The 17,215-nt window shown below is 41.0% G+C and overlaps 1 protein-coding gene across 1 annotated transcript; it reads left to right on the plus strand.

Moving 5' to 3' along the window:
- Positions 1 to 4,587: 4,587 nt before the first annotated feature.
- MCM5 (minichromosome maintenance complex component 5) lies at positions 4,588 to 15,387 on the plus strand. The gene is made up of 15 exons (XM_075179680.1): positions 4,588 to 4,833; positions 6,657 to 6,783; positions 8,093 to 8,221; positions 9,213 to 9,385; positions 9,558 to 9,713; positions 10,300 to 10,466; positions 10,948 to 11,119; positions 11,330 to 11,441; positions 11,626 to 11,769; positions 12,171 to 12,413; positions 12,619 to 12,731; positions 12,812 to 12,940; positions 13,918 to 14,060; positions 14,148 to 14,275; positions 14,768 to 15,387. The coding sequence occupies exons 1-15, from the start codon at positions 4,664 to 4,666 to the stop codon at positions 14,867 to 14,869; spliced, it is 2,208 nt and encodes a 735-aa protein (XP_075035781.1). The 5' UTR covers positions 4,588 to 4,663; the 3' UTR covers positions 14,870 to 15,387.
- The last annotated feature ends 1,828 nt before the right edge of the window (positions 15,388 to 17,215 follow it).

A 17,215-nucleotide genomic window follows, 5' to 3' on the forward strand; every position in this document is an offset into this window, starting at 1 on the left:
AGGGGCAGATTCAAAACGGTACAAGGTGTTGCAATGTGTCTCGAACATTCCTCCGAAACACCTCACGTCAGAGTTTTTACTAAAATCTCTGCTCATTTTCCCACGCATTCCCTAGACGTGCGAGGGATAAGGGGCAGATTTCTGTACCGTATCAGCCAGCAATGTGCGCAGCCGGATATTGAGGCGATGTCCGGCAGCACCGCTCGGCTAATTGAATATGTCCCTATAACAAATAGGTCCCTTCGTTTAGAAACTATTAGGACTTGTATTTTTTTAATTAAAAACATTTTAAACCATCACAACAACAAAAGTAATTAAATTGTATTGTTCAAAACTGTAGTGCAGTACTAAGATTTTACCATTTCCATCAATCTTTTAATATTAACCAATATACTTTCGTTCATCCAATTATACGACTTCGACATTCCTGTTCATATCCCTTTCATCAGCTCACACGCAAGGTTTATATTGACATAATAATACCACATCAAATATTAATGATATAATAAAATAAGATAAAACAATATAAATATTTTCATGTTAATAAATTGTCTTCATCCAAAATAAAATATCTTTGACAGATTTTTCACACATATTCTGCCAGATATTTCACAAGACCAACTATGAATAGATAGGGAGCACAGGACACTACGAAGTAGATGTCAGAATCTAGCACCTCCCAGACGTAACATAACTTGGTGATCTGGTTTTGATAAGGTTCAAAGGAACACATTTTTTGGGCCCTAATTTGCCTCATGAAGCTGCTCCTCCTATCCTCATCACAAACTTACAGAAAAAATAACTTTTAAGCAATACACAAGCTGGTTTGAAGCAACAAAGTTTTTCGGCGGGTTTGAAAAGTGGAGATGTTGCCTATAGCAACCAATCCGATTGTAGCTATCATTTTGTAGAATGTACTAAATAAATAACAGCTAAAATCTGACTGGTTCTTCAAACCCGCTGGAAAACTCTCCGCTTGATACATTTACCCCCAGATCTGAAAGTTCGGAAAGGTGTAATTGAACTTTGAATAATTACATTACAGTATATCTCTACATTTGGTGGATATATAGTGTAATATAAATACATATATATAGATATTTATTTTAGGACAACGTGGTGGCACAGTACTGGCGCACTGCATATTTATAATGAGACTAAAAGGAATTGTAATATACTACCTTATTTAATAAATGGAAAGAAATTAAATGCAAAACTGGGCTACAAGAGGTGTGTGACCACATTGTGCAAACAAAAACAGATCCCCAACAGATCCTCTGCTGGGGGTAATTAAATGGCTGAGGGGGTATTTAAAAAAAATGAGTAGTTGGGGGGGCATGATCTGTATTGTGTGGTGGTTACATGGATGCTCTCTGTGTTCACTAGAATGCTAGTTACTAGTCACATAGGGCTGGTAGATGTTTTTATTTGATCATAGCTCTTTGACCACAAATGTTCATATATTGCCTATATATGCTTGTGCTATGGAGTAGTTTTATCTGGCCATAATGTAGTGGAGAAAGTCATGATAGGGCCTCTGGCGCTGAATAACCACGTATCACACTCTGTGATCAAGGAATAAGTGGATCAGCTCCCGCAGCTGCAGAGAACCTGTTAGTTCTCTAATAGTAGAAAAATAAAAACAACAAATTCCAGCGCTGAAGGCTGTGCACACGACTTCTTTAGAAATGGATCGGCAAAGCCACATAAAAAATCATTAATTTTATTAAAAACAATCAGAAAAATGTACACAAAAAACATGGAATAAAAACAGAAAACTACATAATCCTGATCAGTGCACTGATCTAAAAACCAATAATACATTCAACCCGCTATACATGTAACATTCACATATAGTATCAACTCAAATGCGATTGTCCGTCTACATGCCTGCAACTGGGTGAGATGACATATCTTGTATAGTCTATGTGATGCACCTGTGGTCTGTGACTGTGGAACTACTGCTTCCAGGAGCAGAGCCTGGTATGTAACATGCTGTGAGGTTAGTTATAAGTACTGTGCAGGAGTGTAATAAGACGCGGTGGTTGTCAGTTTTCCGGCCTTGGAAAACCCGACAGTACTTACCCCAGCAGGAGTAAACCGAAGAGCTGCTCGCTGACTCAGTGAAATGAGTGACAGCTTCCAAGGTAGACTTTTGCCAATTGCGGCCCCTGAAGAAGCCGGCAGCGGTGGTTGACGTCACATTGAAGAGACTCAATGTGGACCGACTTGTTCAGGTAATAATTTAAAGAGGCAACGCCTGTACAAGGTACATGGTATAGTAATGAACCTTGTACAGGCGTTGCCTCCTTAAATTATTACCCGAACAAGTCGTATCACATTGAGTAACTTCAATGTGACGTCAGCCACCGCTGCCGGCTTCTTCAGGGGCCACAATTGGCAAAAGTCTACCTTGGAAGCTGTCAGTCATTTCAGTGAGTCGACGAGCAGCTCTTCGGTTTCCTCCTGCTGGGGTAAGTACTGTTGGATTTTCCACGGCCGGAATATGGCACCCAACCCATAAGAGGAGACAGCAGTAACATCTGCTGTACAAAATGTGCAGGAGAAGAAGGCGTTTTAAATTGTGAATATTTTTGCAACCGTTATGGTTTTGTGTACTAGAGGAATAGGAGCTGAAATAAAGTTTACTCTTTATTTTTGGAACTGAGATGGCCTGGTGGCAAACTTCATTTGCACTTCACCAAGCCACTGCACTAGAGTTTTCTCATATGTGACTGCGTTCAACACCAGTGTAATCGCGGAGGGTCCTCTAATATTGGTACCACATGTAACTGTAGCTATGGCCACCAAGGGCACCCTTCACACAAGAACAAGCAAGAGAGAAGAGCATAAACAGGTAAGAGAGACCAGCACAATCTGTCTGAATTTGAATGCTGGAGAATACTCCTGAATAGGGTTGGGAGGCGATACGGGTGTATTAGCCTAGGGCAGCCAAAACCCTTAAAAGTGGCTGGTACCCAACTCAAAGATGTCAAATAGTGAAACCAGCCATCACTGGTAAATAAATATCTGATAAATATCTAAAATGCAACTAGAGTCTAAGGGATGGTATAATTTTTAAAAAAATGTTCAGAAAACAAAATAAAATACTGCATAACAATCTTAATAACTATTGTCCCCTATCTTCCCAAACACACATTATTTTTAAAATGGTATATACCTTTGGCAATCCCCTGAGCTAGTTTAACTCACATCTCTACAAGCATCACCTCCTCCCATCCTCTAAAATGATGAGGCTGCTGAATTACACCTCACCAAGAATAAGTGAATCAACAGATTACCACATGGAGCTAGCAAGTGGTGGACCTACCAATGAAAACATTATCAATTACAATCAAAGAAGAGTCAGGTGAAGAAACAATATAGTGTAGGTATTAATCATCTCTGGAAGTTGCAGTAATTAGGATTTCAGTCAATATTCTCCCCGGACATTGATCATTGCCTTATGTGCAAAATAATAAACTTATTTGCACCCCTTGCATTATAACATAGTTTTGGCAAGGTTCCAAGTTACTCATTTTTTTTTGCTTTACTTTCCTTAATCAATCAGGCCCACTGTGCGGCTGCAGTCAGCCAGCACCTCTTAGTGAGAGATAATCCATACTTGCCAATTTATGGCAAGTATGATCCGGGAGCCTGCTGGGGAAGGTGGACGTGCAGGGGGCGGAGCTCAGAAAATCGCATCAAACGCCAAACGCTGCGATTCCCGGTGAATCGCAGCGTTTTGGACCTAATTCTGCCCACAAGTGGGCAGATCCAGGAGATTGCCACACTCTCCCGGGAGTCCGTGAGACTCACGTAAAATGCCGGGAGAGTTGACAAGTATGAGATAATCTGATTTTTCAATTGAATTCAGCATCCCTAAATTTGACATGCCATATGCAGATATTTTAAAATTTGTTGAGTAGCGTAATTAATCGGAATAGGAGCTTGGGTACCAGAAAGCAGCACATGCACAGTCCTGGGAATGCCCAAAACTCCAGGAGAGAGGTGCTGAAATTGACAGACTGGTAAATACTACTAGCCGGGTTAGGCCCTTCTAATTTGAAGTATATACTTCAGATTAATCTAAAATATATGTAATACTATTGCTTTCCTCAGTGTGTATGAGGCCTGTAAGTACAATTTCAATTTTAGTCCAAAGCATTTTCCTTATATGGTGAAGTCAGTGTGCTACAAACCACGCTTCTTAGATAATCACTATTTGTATTTAATTATATAATAATGCAGATCATAACTATATACCACTATACATCTTTACTAGATGTCGAATGTCTACAAATCTCCAATTGTTATGGCTCCATAATCTAAGGCAGCAGCCATGTGCCCAAAGACTACAATGGATTTAGACCAAAAACGTCTCCAGCAAAATGGCTCTCTGCTCGAAGACCTATATGTAACATTAAAGGAACTTCTTGCATTCAGGAAGTCTTCTCACATTAATGTCCCCGCCTCCAATAGTGAAGTACATACATGATGTATGGGCGGGACGCTGATAGACCAATGCAAACATCGAGTGGGCGGGGTTTACTCCGTGCCGCGAAAAAATCTATTTTGGCGCGAAAAGAGTATTTCGCGCGCTTTCCCCATCTGGTTGTGTCGCCATTCTCTGCGCTGTGCTCGCTGTATCTCTGCTCTCATCATGTCTGGATTCGATGATCCCGGTATCTATTACAGTGACAGCTTTGGTGGGGAGCAAACGACTGGTGACGATGGACAAGCCAAGAAATCCCAGCTGAAGAAGCGGTTTAAAGAGTTCCTCCGGCAGTATAGGTTTGGTACAGACCGCACCGGGTTCACGTATAAATACAGGTCGGTGACTCCGCCCGGATGTGTGTATTATACTCAAAATAATAGGCTGTATACATATTCCATATGCTTGTTTCAGTGCTTGCTTTAAGCTGATGTGTGCATTGTCCTGTTGGAATATACATCCCAGGTCCTAAGTAATGTGCTTACTGTGACAGGTCTTACTCCAGGTTGTTCTATGTCTTTCATCTTACATTGCCCCATGATTAGTTTTGCCATGGAAGACTTGTTAGGGAAACCACCAAGAGAACTGTGGGAAGCGACAAGTATCCTTATTGCATAGATGTTCAGTCTTGGACAACAGATCTAGTTGTACTATAGTCTCTAATCCTTTACTAGTCTTTTGGCGGCTTCCAGTTATTGAACTCTTGTATACTGCTCCTGATCAGGGTTGCCAATTCTGAAATAAAAAACAAGCCCAAACCAATCCTAAAAAGCCCAAATGACAGGGGTGTTGGTGTACTGAAAACCACAATGCTTATTTATTAAATACATGTAAATATTACTACAATCTGTCTTCAATGTTTCCTCAATAGAACATTGGATAAAATAAGTATACTATGTTTCATTCCGCATCTGTTACAGGAAAACATTAACCATTTGTTCTCACTGCTATTAAGATGTATTGAATGAGTTAATAATTCCAATACTTTATTCATCTACTATGAATTGTGACCTGTCATGGACAAATACAAGATTACAAGTGAATGTAATTAGAATAATACTTGGTTTCCTTGCAGTCAGAGGACATGCAGTTTCACCTTAAGCAATTAATCTGTTAACCCTTAAACAAGGTCACATAAAATCCTGGATTGGTCCTGGGTGTGTCCTACATCTTCCAGTGATACTAATATTCTACATACAGACATAGCACATATAAATATAATATACATTATATAGAGAGAATATATACAGTGTAAGATGCATACTACAGACAGACATACTGACACAAGAGACTCCTTTCTCCATTTTACACCCACCTTTTACTGGGGCCCCAAGCTATACCTACCCCATGCATTCCTGCAGAGGTTCCCCACTAAACCACTCCGGGAGATCTGGATTTCACACGTTAAGTCACTGGGCCTCTCACCTCTTCCAGTTCCACTGCTCCCTTCTGTCCTGTTGCCCTGGAGACCGTTTAACATAGTGTAGTGCGCTTATTGCAAGTTGCAGCTACAAATGCGAGCTGAGGTCCCACTTATACACACCTGCCAACAGCTGAGGTCACGCCCACTTAAGAGACCAGCAGCGTCCAAAACTAAGTTCTTATACACAAGGCGATAAAGGTTTTTTTTGTATAAAAAAATAGTGTTTTGATCGCAATGAACCTGAGCTTGTTGAACCCAAAAACATGCAACTTGCGGCAAGCAAAAAAAAAAAAAAGCCCAATTCCGCTTGTTATAAGCGCAATTGGCAACTATGCTCCTGATTAGTGCTTATGAAAACATTGCCATGTGTTGTGTGTTTTTTAGCAAAAGAAATGAGTACTTAATTAGTACTTTGTATTTTTCTGCTTATTTGTAATTAAGAATATTTAGGGTTTTGTTTTAGTTCACACTTATGAGTTTTTCTGTTAATCAGTGATAAAAAAATACTGAAATGTTTATATCCATGATGTATAAAAATGTGAAAGATCTAATTGGGATGATTATTTTCTGTAGCTAATGTATGGGGAGCAATGCTGATGCACTTTAATTATGTTTTCAAAGATTAATGTGTTAATTGCTGTGCCCTCTGCCTATTTTATAAGCACAGTGCATTCTTCAATAACAGATTGTGGTTTACTGCACAATGGCTCTATTTCTAACTGATGAATTTGTCTCCAGAGATGAACTCAAGCGTCACTATAACCTGGGGGAGTACTGGATTGAGGTGGAAATGGAGGATCTGGCAAGCTTTGATGAGGACCTTGCAGACTACCTTTACAAGCAGCCCACAGAACATATTCAGTTGGTAAGTCATTGACTAGTAATAGGACACATCTGTAATACATACTTCCATATAGTAATACCATACTGAAATGTCACCACATTTACCTAGGCTAACTGTTCAGGCTACAACTTGCTTTTTCTCTTTCATCCTATCTGGGGGACACTGCTACCATGGGGTTGTGTGAGGGGAGTGGAGTTTGGCACTTAACTAGTTAACTTTGTTAATATATGCTGCTGACAAACCCCTCCCCTCTGCAACCCCCCTGTAGCCTCTTCAGTATTAGTTGAGTGCCCAAGGGAGTTGGGCTCGCTTATGCTAGATAGAATTATTTTTTTTTACTTAATGTTTTTATGTAACTTAAAAAATTATATTTATTTCCCTTCAGAGGTGTGTTCTGTCCTTCACACAGAGCACACTTGTTTATGAAAAGAAGCAGCTGTCAGACAGACCCGAACGGCTCACTGACAGCTTACAGTTTTTTGTTTTGTTCCACGATAATAGGGCGGCTCACTGAACAGTTCCTACATTCTTTCCAAAAGTAGTTTCCAGGTTTCATGTTGACCAAGAAATAGTGGTTGCAGTGTTCACTGAGGAACCACAAGTGGCTGGAACATGCTCTATGGAATTTCTAGCTGTGGTCATAGCTCTCCAAATCTGTCTATAGGACATCAGATTTGCCACACGGCTTCTTTATTGATTTTATTTGACTTCTCAAAACGAGGATGGCCGTTCTCCAAGCCATCTATTGCTAGATGGCTTACGTTGACTGTTAAGCAGGCTTATATCAATGCTAACCGACCTATGCCAGATCGTATTGTTGCCCATTCTACCCGTTCTGTGGGCTTGTGTCTGGCTGCACGAAATGGGGCCTCAGCGGACCAGTTATGCAGAGCAGCCACTTGGTCCTCGGCCCATACCTTCACAAAATTTTACCAATACAATGTCTTTGTGTCGGCAGACGCCAGTTTTGTCCGTAGTGCTCTTTGGTCGAACTGCTGTTTGGTCTTTGGTTGGTTGTCTCCCCTTCCTTGGGGCTTTATACTTGGACTGAAGAGGCTACAGGAGGGTTGCAGAGGGGGAGGGGTTGTCAGCAGCATATATTAACAAAGTTAACTAATGTGCCAAACTCCACTCCCCACACGCAACCCCATGGTAGCAGTGTCCCCCAGATGGAATCAGAGACACAGATTTATCGTGGCTATAAAAATCCTCTTTTTTTCCACTGGCATACTGTGTCCAATACGCTTGGTTGTTTCAAAGATGGGTAATGACATTCTAGCATTGTTTTAACATTTGTCTGCATAACTTGAATAACTTCATCTTATTTCAGCTGGAGGAAGCTGCACAGGAGGTAGCGGATGAGGTCACACGTCCTCGGCCTGCAGGTGAAGAATCTGTGCAGGAAATCCAGGTCATGTTACGGTCTGATGCCAATCCTACAAACATTCGAAGTCTGAAGGTAATTGTTAGCAGGCTGTTCTTTTTCTTAATATACCGCATCAATGAGTCCTCAGTGAAATGTGCGATTGAAATTACTTAGTCACGTCTGTTGGAAATCCTTATCATTCTGGTTCAGAAAAATGGGTAACATGCAAAAGTCTGTGGCACTCTTGATTTGGGGTCACATGCTAAAATTGGGGCCCAATAGGGACCACAAAATTGTATATGTACCATTAACTGGCAAGATTTTTTTCAATGACATCAGATTACATTGTGAAAATAAACTTTTGGACACTTAATTGCCAGTGTAGGGTTTACAGCAGTGGCTGTGCTACACTTCCAAGGTCTTTACCATGAATCAAACCAGCTGCAGGCATCCACAGGCAGTGTTCTTAGCTTTGGCTAAGTGCTCTGGGTGATCCCAGCTCACTAACCGGAAACAGTTGGGTGAAGCTGTGTAGCAGTAAGCTATCAGGTCAGCAGGAGAACCATGTGATAGCGCCACACCAGGGTATACTGTAGTGGGAGACATTCCCCAGATTGTCTCCCACAGCTCCTGAGTATGTATTTAATAGTAAAAATTAGTGTTTATAACGCATCACAATGAACCTTTAATCAAAAGTGGAGTGGAGAGCTCCCTGAAATTATAGCCCAACAATCTACCGTGTTACGTTTCATGACTAGATCTGTTTATGTTGAATTCAGATGCTGTCCTTTTTAGTATATTGATCATGAATAGTTTACCTATGAGTCTGTTAAAGAATTGAACAACTTGTATCCACTTAGCTCACTTTCGAAAGGACGGGATTGGGAACACATTTTTATTTACAATAGCTTGCTTTTTTTCTTTTTTCAATTTTCTCTGTTGCACTTAACAGAGATTTGTTTTAATACAGTATTTTCTAGTCCTTTAAAAACACTTCATTACATTAGGCACTACGTTCATGCATCGACTTCTCTATTTATTTTATTTACACAATTCCTTTTTTCACAATTTATGCATTTTGTAGTCTGAGCAGATGTCTCACCTTGTGAAGATTCCTGGGATCATAATTGCTGCAACGGCTGTAAGAGCCAAAGCCATCAAAATCTCCATCCAGTGTCGCAGCTGCCGGAATACCATTAGTAATATAGCCGTACGACCTGGGTTGGAGGGTTACGCCATGCCCCGCAAATGCAACACGTAAGTTCACAAAGAAAGCTTGCTGTCATGCATACATGCATCCAGTACAATTCCTAAGGATATTAATCCAGCTTGCCTCTATTGATCTTGTACGACATTACGAAAACTGTAGCCATCGTTTACTGCAACATTAGGTAGCATCCACCGTCTTCTGCAATTTTATCTCATACAGGGAACAGGCTGGTCGTCCCAAGTGTCCACTAGATCCTTACTACATCATACCAGACAAATGCAAATGTGTGGATTTTCAGACACTGAAGCTTCAGGAGTCCCCAGATGCTGTACCCCATGGAGAGATGCCACGCCATATGCAACTGTACTGTGACAGGTAGGATCTAGTTCTTCCTGTTTTGTGATAAGACAATAGTAAATTGTTTTCTGTATCTACACAAGTTATTTCCATCCATTCTGTTTCCAATGCACTCCCTATTAATGTGCATTTCACATGGGAGGGTCCATGACACTCAGCCTGTTGGCAACACGACTATAGAGCTGCAATTTGTGTAGGCACCACAGTGGTTACTCCCTTAGTATTGGGGCCATTGGTTAGGTTACGACCAGGGCCCTATCTGTGGAGTGTGAATGTCCTCCCTGTTTTTGTCCAGGTTTCCTCCAGTTGCCACGGTTTCTCCCACAGTCCAAAAACATACTGGTATGTTAATTAGCTTTTGGTAAAATGGACCTGTGTGGTCGAGAATTTAGACTGTAGGTTCCAATAGGGCAGGGACTGAATGATATTTATTCTCTGTACAGTGTTGTGTAATGTGATCAGCGGCTTCTGTACCTTATGTGCCCCGTTGGTACAGAATATGTTGACACACTTAAAACTCTAATGCATTTTATTGTACTCGATTTACAGTTTCTAAACAGTGTTCCACTGCAGAAAATGGTATCTAATGCTTTTCTTTCTTTAGGTATCTCTGTGACAAGGTTGTTCCTGGAAACAGAGTGACAATTATGGGCATTTACTCAATTCGTAAAAGTGGCAAAACCTCTACCAAAGGCCGCGACAGAGTGGGCGTGGGCATTCGGAGCTCGTATATTCGTGTGGTCGGGATTCAGGTGGATACAGAAGGCACAGGTGAGCTATAATACACATGTAGAAACCGGCTGCAATATTCTACAGCTATTGCAGTCTATAGAACAGCGAAGGTATGATATTAATTTTAAAAAGTAGGAGTTAAATATTCAGTCAGAGATAAAGTGAAGAGTTCTAACAAAAACCTTAAATTTCAATTGATATCATTGATGATGTATTATGTAGTCTTATCCCAACCACAAACTCTTTTTTTTAACTTGTGTAGCTGGCAACTTGTTTGGTATTCTATAATGGTATCATAATTGGTACCCCTTTCTTTTGCACCCCTATAATACCACATTGTAGTGTACTGTCTCCGACATTTAGAGACAAATTGGACAGTCTTGCAGCTTTCTGATGCCATTCTGTGTCCTGTCTATGGAGCTTGAAAATATTTATATTTTGTATTCAAATGTCCTGTAACCCTTCATATTTTAGAGGTCTATGTGATCAGCAGCTAATACGGATTATTTTCACTTTAAAGGGAGAAGTGCGACAGGAGCTGTGACTCCTCAGGAAGAGGAGGAGTTCAGACGCCTTGCTTCCAAACCTGACATTTATGAGACAATTGGCAAAAGTATTGCCCCATCTATTTATGGTAGCACTGACATCAAGAAGGCCATTGCTTGTCTTCTCTTTGGCGGTTCCCGCAAAAGGTGAGTAACCACATTATTGGTCTTCTCAGCATTACAGTCCTAGCTGGGAAATTGTGAGCCAGAGATTTTACTGTTGGAGGCAGAGTGTATGATCTGTAAGTAACAACAATAGTAGCCTGTTAAACCTGATTATAGCTTCTGCATGATCTGTTGGCCCTAAAGTCAAGCTTGTTACATTGCCATTTTTTTTTGTTTTTAACCTATATTCAGGCTTCCAGATGGACTGACTCGTAGAGGAGATATCAACTTGCTGATGTTGGGAGACCCTGGAACTGCTAAGTCACAGCTCCTGAAATTTGTGGAAAGGTGCTCTCCTATTGGGGTAAGAATGACTTTATTCGTGGAAAGTATTAGGCCTATTAGTGTCTGTATACCTGATGTGTACAGTGCAATGACTCCCTTTTCCACTGTCCATTGGATAGTTATGGAGTAAAAAAAAAACAACTCCTCACCTTATGTCAGTCATATCTTCAGCTGACACAAATTTCATCCTTTAACTCTTGCAGGTTTACACTTCTGGGAAGGGCAGCAGTGCAGCTGGTCTGACTGCTTCCGTCATGCGGGATCCTGTGTCTCGTAACTTTATTATGGAGGGTGGTGCCATGGTGCTGGCTGATGGAGGAGTCGTTTGCATTGACGAGTTTGATAAGGTAATGTGTCTGTGAACGTTGCACATAGCAAAATGTTTAGTTTAAAATTGGCAAGTTGTGTATGAATTGTGATCTGCGCAAGCAACGTATGAATAGTCTAGACCTGGTTAAATGGTACATTATTGGGCTGCTTTGCCCTAAATACGATCTTTACTTTTTTTGGGGGGGGTCAATTTAGCCATGACTAGCCTAAAACAATAAACACCCCAATGACCCCATTGCAGCACTTGTTATGCAGCCAGTGGACTGGACTTTTCTCTGTCTACTCCACCAGGTGCAACTTGAAAATATGTGGTGGTGCAGCCAGTGGTATCTCTCTAAAATGTTGATGTTCACTTGAGGTGATTAAACAAGAGCAAAACAGATACCACAAGGTCACCATGATAAATTTTGTTTTTCAGATGCGAGAAGATGACAGAGTTGCAATCCATGAGGCCATGGAGCAACAGACCATTTCTATTGCAAAAGCTGGCATCACCACCACCCTGAACTCTCGCTGCTCAGTGCTTGCTGCTGCTAACTCGGTGTATGGCCGATGGGATGACACAAAGGGTGAGGAGAATATTGACTTCATGCCCACCATCCTGTCAAGATTTGACATGATTTTCATTGTCAAGGATGAACACAATGAGCAGAGAGATATGGTAAGAAAAGCTAGTGGTTATCTCGTGTTTAGCTATCCATAAGACCCGTTATCTGTTGTGGGCTGCCTCCTGCTAGCGCTGTAGGAATTCCCAGGATATTTGCATTATGGGAGTTTCTCCTTTCAGAGTTTAAATGCTACATGTCAAAAATCTAGACTGCACAGCTCCTTTTCTGTCTTATAATGGCGTGCTGTCTTCCCTTCAGATTATGGCCAAGCATGTGATGAATGTACATCTCAGTGCCCGGACACAGACTCATTCTGTAGTAGGAGAGGTGGAGCTTAATACACTTAAGAAGTACATTGCCTATTGTAGAGCGTAAGTAATAATATTTGTAACTTTAATTTCCTGGTGTTTAAATGATTGCATTGTCAAGCTTCATTGTTATATAATTACAGTAAGTGTGGACCACGACTCTCCATTGAAGCAGCAGAGAAGCTGAAAAATCGATACGTTCTAATGCGCAGTGGTGCCCGTGAACATGAGAGGGAGAGCGAGAAGAGATCCAGCATTCCTATTACTGTTAGGTAAAGCAAAACTTATCTATACTACTGGTTAGGTGTTGGGTATATACGAACCAGCAGGTTTGGTTTTATATTGTGTGTAGGTTTGAAGTACAAGGGATGACTAGGTTAACACTATTATATTTTGTGACTCAAGCCCAGTGGTGAAACGGACACTAAGAGCGCAGAGACTAGTTCCACTGGGAATCAAACAGTAAATCTATAGAAGGGGAGGGTCGTCTACTGTTAATGGGATCAGACATACATAGCGCTTACCCAAGGAGCAGCTCACCCAGCCTAGAGGATTCGGGGGCGACCCAGGGTCGATGTAACTTTAAAAGTTTGATATACATTTTCTCTGCACTCCTTTTTATGTGACCTGGGCCAAACAGCAACTATAACATGTCCAATCCAGGTTACACTGAATCTTGTAGTGCTGACAGGCTTGTGAAATCCTAGACAGATTTTTCATTTACTCTTGCAAATTGTTAATTCTCGTTTACCAATGCAGAAGGGCAGATTTCTGTGTTGAGCTGTTTGTTTTTTTCCCTCCGTCACTTCCACCAGAGAAGCAATGGAGTTGCATTTAGATTGACATTATACAGGCGACTTTAGATACTCATTTGAGAAAATAAAACCTGCTCTTTGTGATTTGAAACTAGTGTTGCATGTGTAAATATGGCATAAACTGCACAACTTGTGCAAATCCTTGACATAACGAGAGCTTCTAGTGAGCCTTGATAACGCTATACTAATTGTGGCAGCATACATTTTTCCTTCTGGCCTGGTTTGCTGTTGTATTGCTAAAATAAAAATGTTATACTAGATAACATTGCAGTGAGGTCCATTCTGATTTTATCCTTAGTGTGTGCATGACATCTGTTGTGTTCATTCTAGGTGCATACGTTTTTAGTCTTTTTCTTTACATTTGCTTAGATGCCCTTTGTGACTTTTTGTTTTTCTTTCGTACTTTTCATAATGGTGTCTATAACATATTGCAGGCAACTGGAAGCTGTTGTCCGAATTGCAGAATCTCTCAGTAAGATGAAACTGCTGCCCTTTGCCACCGAAAGTGATATAGACGAGGCCCTGCGTCTGTTCCAGGTATCCACTCTGGATGCTGCCATGTCTGGAAGTCTCTGTGGTAAGAATGACTCTCTCCTAATGAAATACTGGTCTATTTTTATGGAAGATGTAATGCAATACTTATATGGTGATTTCCTCTTTTCAGGAGTGGAAGGTTTCACCACACAGGAGGACCAGGAGATGCTGTCCCGCATTGAAAAACAAATGAAGAGGAGATTTGCAATTGGTTCTCAGGTTTCTGAGCACAGCATCATCCAAGATTTTCTAAAGCAGGTGAGAATTGCGCTGCCAGTAAGGTGGTTTCAAGTTTTAATCATTTATTTGTTTGTAGAACTTTGCATATCCTCGACAAAACTGTTTCAGCTGGTCCCAAGTCCTCAAAGTTTGTCTCTACTTTAGTGAACTGAGCCCCTCATTGTGAGTTAATAAAGGCTATGATTACAGTAAATCCCTAAATTGGGGAAAGACTCAGATTTAAACTGCATTAGTCGTAACTTGTGAATGCTTCCTTAACAAGTGGTTGTACAGTTCAGCTTAATGTGATAGTTTGAGACACATTGAATGAATAAACTTTTCTGGCTGCTGTACAATTAAGCTAAATAGCACTGGGATGAAAGATAACATTATTTTTTTATATCATTGTACTTTTAGGATAAACTTTTACAAAGTAAATATGGTTATAATATTCACATTTCCAGATCAGTTATTTAAACATCCTCAGTATTTTCAGATTTCTTATACTTTGCTCTGATTTCTTGTTTCCAGAAATACCCAGATCATGCTATTCACAAGGTCTTGCATCTAATGATGAGACGTGGGGAAATTCAGCACAGACTCCAGCGCAAAGTCTTATTCCGCATCAAATAAGATTACGAAATCAGGGTTTGAGACTGCACTTGTCTCCGTGAAATGAGGGACACCTATATCTTACTGCAACAGTATAAATTAAAGTTACATAATATGTTGCAATGCAGAGTACTGGATGGTGCATCTCTTCAGGAACATGAATGTTGGCTAAAGTCTGCATTTTTGGGGGCTTCGTCCTAGTTTAGAGGGGGAGAAAAGCTGTGCAAGGTGTACATAATGGGACTGTGATGACTCGGCTTTTAGACAATTTATTAAAAAAAATTATTCCTTCTGCCATTACCAGTAGTATGTTTTTATACTATGTTTAATCACTGGCAGAGAATAAATGAGACTGATGGCTGTTTCTACCTGTATTGTATGAATTAACAGTAGTGTCTACGTCCTGTCTGCACATTATATTGTGTACTATGTTGAATACCATAGATGACATATTTGAGCTTTCACTCATTTATTCTCCTTTAATAGATAAATGAACACTTTCTTTATTAACTGAGCAGAAAATAAATAAAATTCAAAAATCCTTGTGTCCTTTTGATATTCATTTAATAGTGGTTCGGACTAGTATCTGATTAGAAATCTGTTTCATTTGAAAAGTGGTGTACAGGTGACTGGTTATACAATTTTCTATTAGAGAATATTTGAGACTGGTTCTTGGGGGTTAATTCTTCCAGAAAAATTGAATTAACCATTTATGGAACTGGATATGCTTAGGCACCTGGACTTCCAATCTCAGAATATACTCTGCATAGTACATCTGCACATACATACACATATCAGAAGCTGATTAACTTGCCTGTATGTCCTGAACCATTGGGGGGAAAAAAAGACACCCATATTAACACAAGAACTTTCAAACTTGATGCTGATGACACCCTGGATAGAATCAAACACATGTTCTCTGAGCTGTGAGGCCGCAATACTAACCAGTTTCCATACGGCGGCTTTATTCTTAGACTGGTTGTAACCGTCCATTCTTTATCTGTCTTGTACCTATATTATGTAAAATTTTTAACCACTTGATGAGATGTAGAACTTTGGGCTAGAACAGGATGTAAAATTTGAATGATTCCAGATATCGGGGTATTGATGACCTGGTGGTAGCAGACTTTAGGTATTCTGGATCTAGAAGAGACTAGGATATCAGATCAAAGTCTCTTCAAAAAAGCTAGAAAACGTGCTTTCCTCCATCGGTAGAACTGAAGGAAATATCCTGAAAACGGCCAGATAGGAAATTTACTCTTCCGCGTAGGTATTTGGCATTATATCCATTACAGGAGGAGGAAATCAACCGTTGGGAACAGGTTCCAAGGGTTGATTTCACCAGTGGCACGCTTGGCATGACACACCACACTCCCTATTCCAGGGACAGCCACCCTGCAAGATAATACTGACTGCAAAATAGAGAAGTCCATCTACACTGTGACAGGTATGTCATTCAGGCCTATGTTTTCATCGGCATGGGTTGCCAGGGCTATGGAAACACGGGCTGACCAATTAGCAGCGAGTCTGCAAAATTCGGAATTGCTTCCCCTTGCCCTGCATTTCACGGAGGCTTCTGGATACTTATACGAGGATGCCCCAAATGCAGCCTCCATCCTTTCATCTATTTCTGCAACCACAGTAGCGGCCAGGAGAACCTTATGGCTCAGGTCCTGGGATGCAGACATGGAATCAAAAAAGTCTTTCGCATCATTCCCTTATTCAGGGGGAGTGTTATTCAGACCTCAACTGGACAGCATAATTTACCAGGCCACAGGAGGCAAAAGCAGCTTTCTCCCTGTAAATGTTTCAAAACCTAGAACACAGAGGTTTGGTTCATTTCGTCAGTCCTTTCATGGGGGCTCCACTGGCTGGGGCCAGACACATAGACCGAGAACTTCAGTCTCTAGTGGACAATCGTATAGAGGTAGGCCTCCTCCACAAAACGTCCTCCTAAGCTTTCAGAAAAGCAGTCCGTTTGACGGGCCTCTCCCCTTCTCGCGGCTGCGAGTGTGGTTGGACGTCTGCTATTCAGAGATCAGTGGGCAGCGTCCTCGGAAGACCGTTGGATTCGAGGGATCATAACTAGAGGATACATAATGAATCTTTTAGGTCCGGTACCTCGTCGGTTCTTCGCAATCGGCTTACCCAGCGACCCTCGAAATAAAGAGGCGATGCTTACATGTGTTGCCTCTCTTTCTACTGGAGTCATCTGTCAGGCTCCAGAACACCAAGAGAGATGGGATCTACTCCAATCTATTTTTGGTTTTGAAGCCGGACAGCTGGACACCACCTTTGGTAGGAAAGGAACTGTTCCGAGAACCGCCCTATCATCGTGTAAGATAAGATATGGTTCACAACAAGAGA

The sequence above is a fragment of the Mixophyes fleayi genome, chromosome 7, assembly GCF_038048845.1.
Source record: "Mixophyes fleayi isolate aMixFle1 chromosome 7, aMixFle1.hap1, whole genome shotgun sequence".
Lineage (NCBI taxonomy): Eukaryota > Metazoa > Chordata > Amphibia > Anura > Limnodynastidae > Mixophyes > Mixophyes fleayi.

Bases quoted from the DNA above. Each gene is read 5' to 3' on its own strand.
- MCM5 (XM_075179680.1), top strand. From the start codon at position 4,664: ATGTCTGGATTCGATGATCCCGGTATCTATTACAGTGACAGCTTTGGT. The intron at 11,120-11,329 runs GTGAGTAACCAC...ACCTATATTCAG, and splicing joins TTTGGCGGTTCCCGCAAAAG to GCTTCCAGATGGACTGACTC. The intron at 12,941-13,917 runs GTAAAGCAAAAC...AACATATTGCAG, and splicing joins AGCATTCCTATTACTGTTAG to GCAACTGGAAGCTGTTGTCC.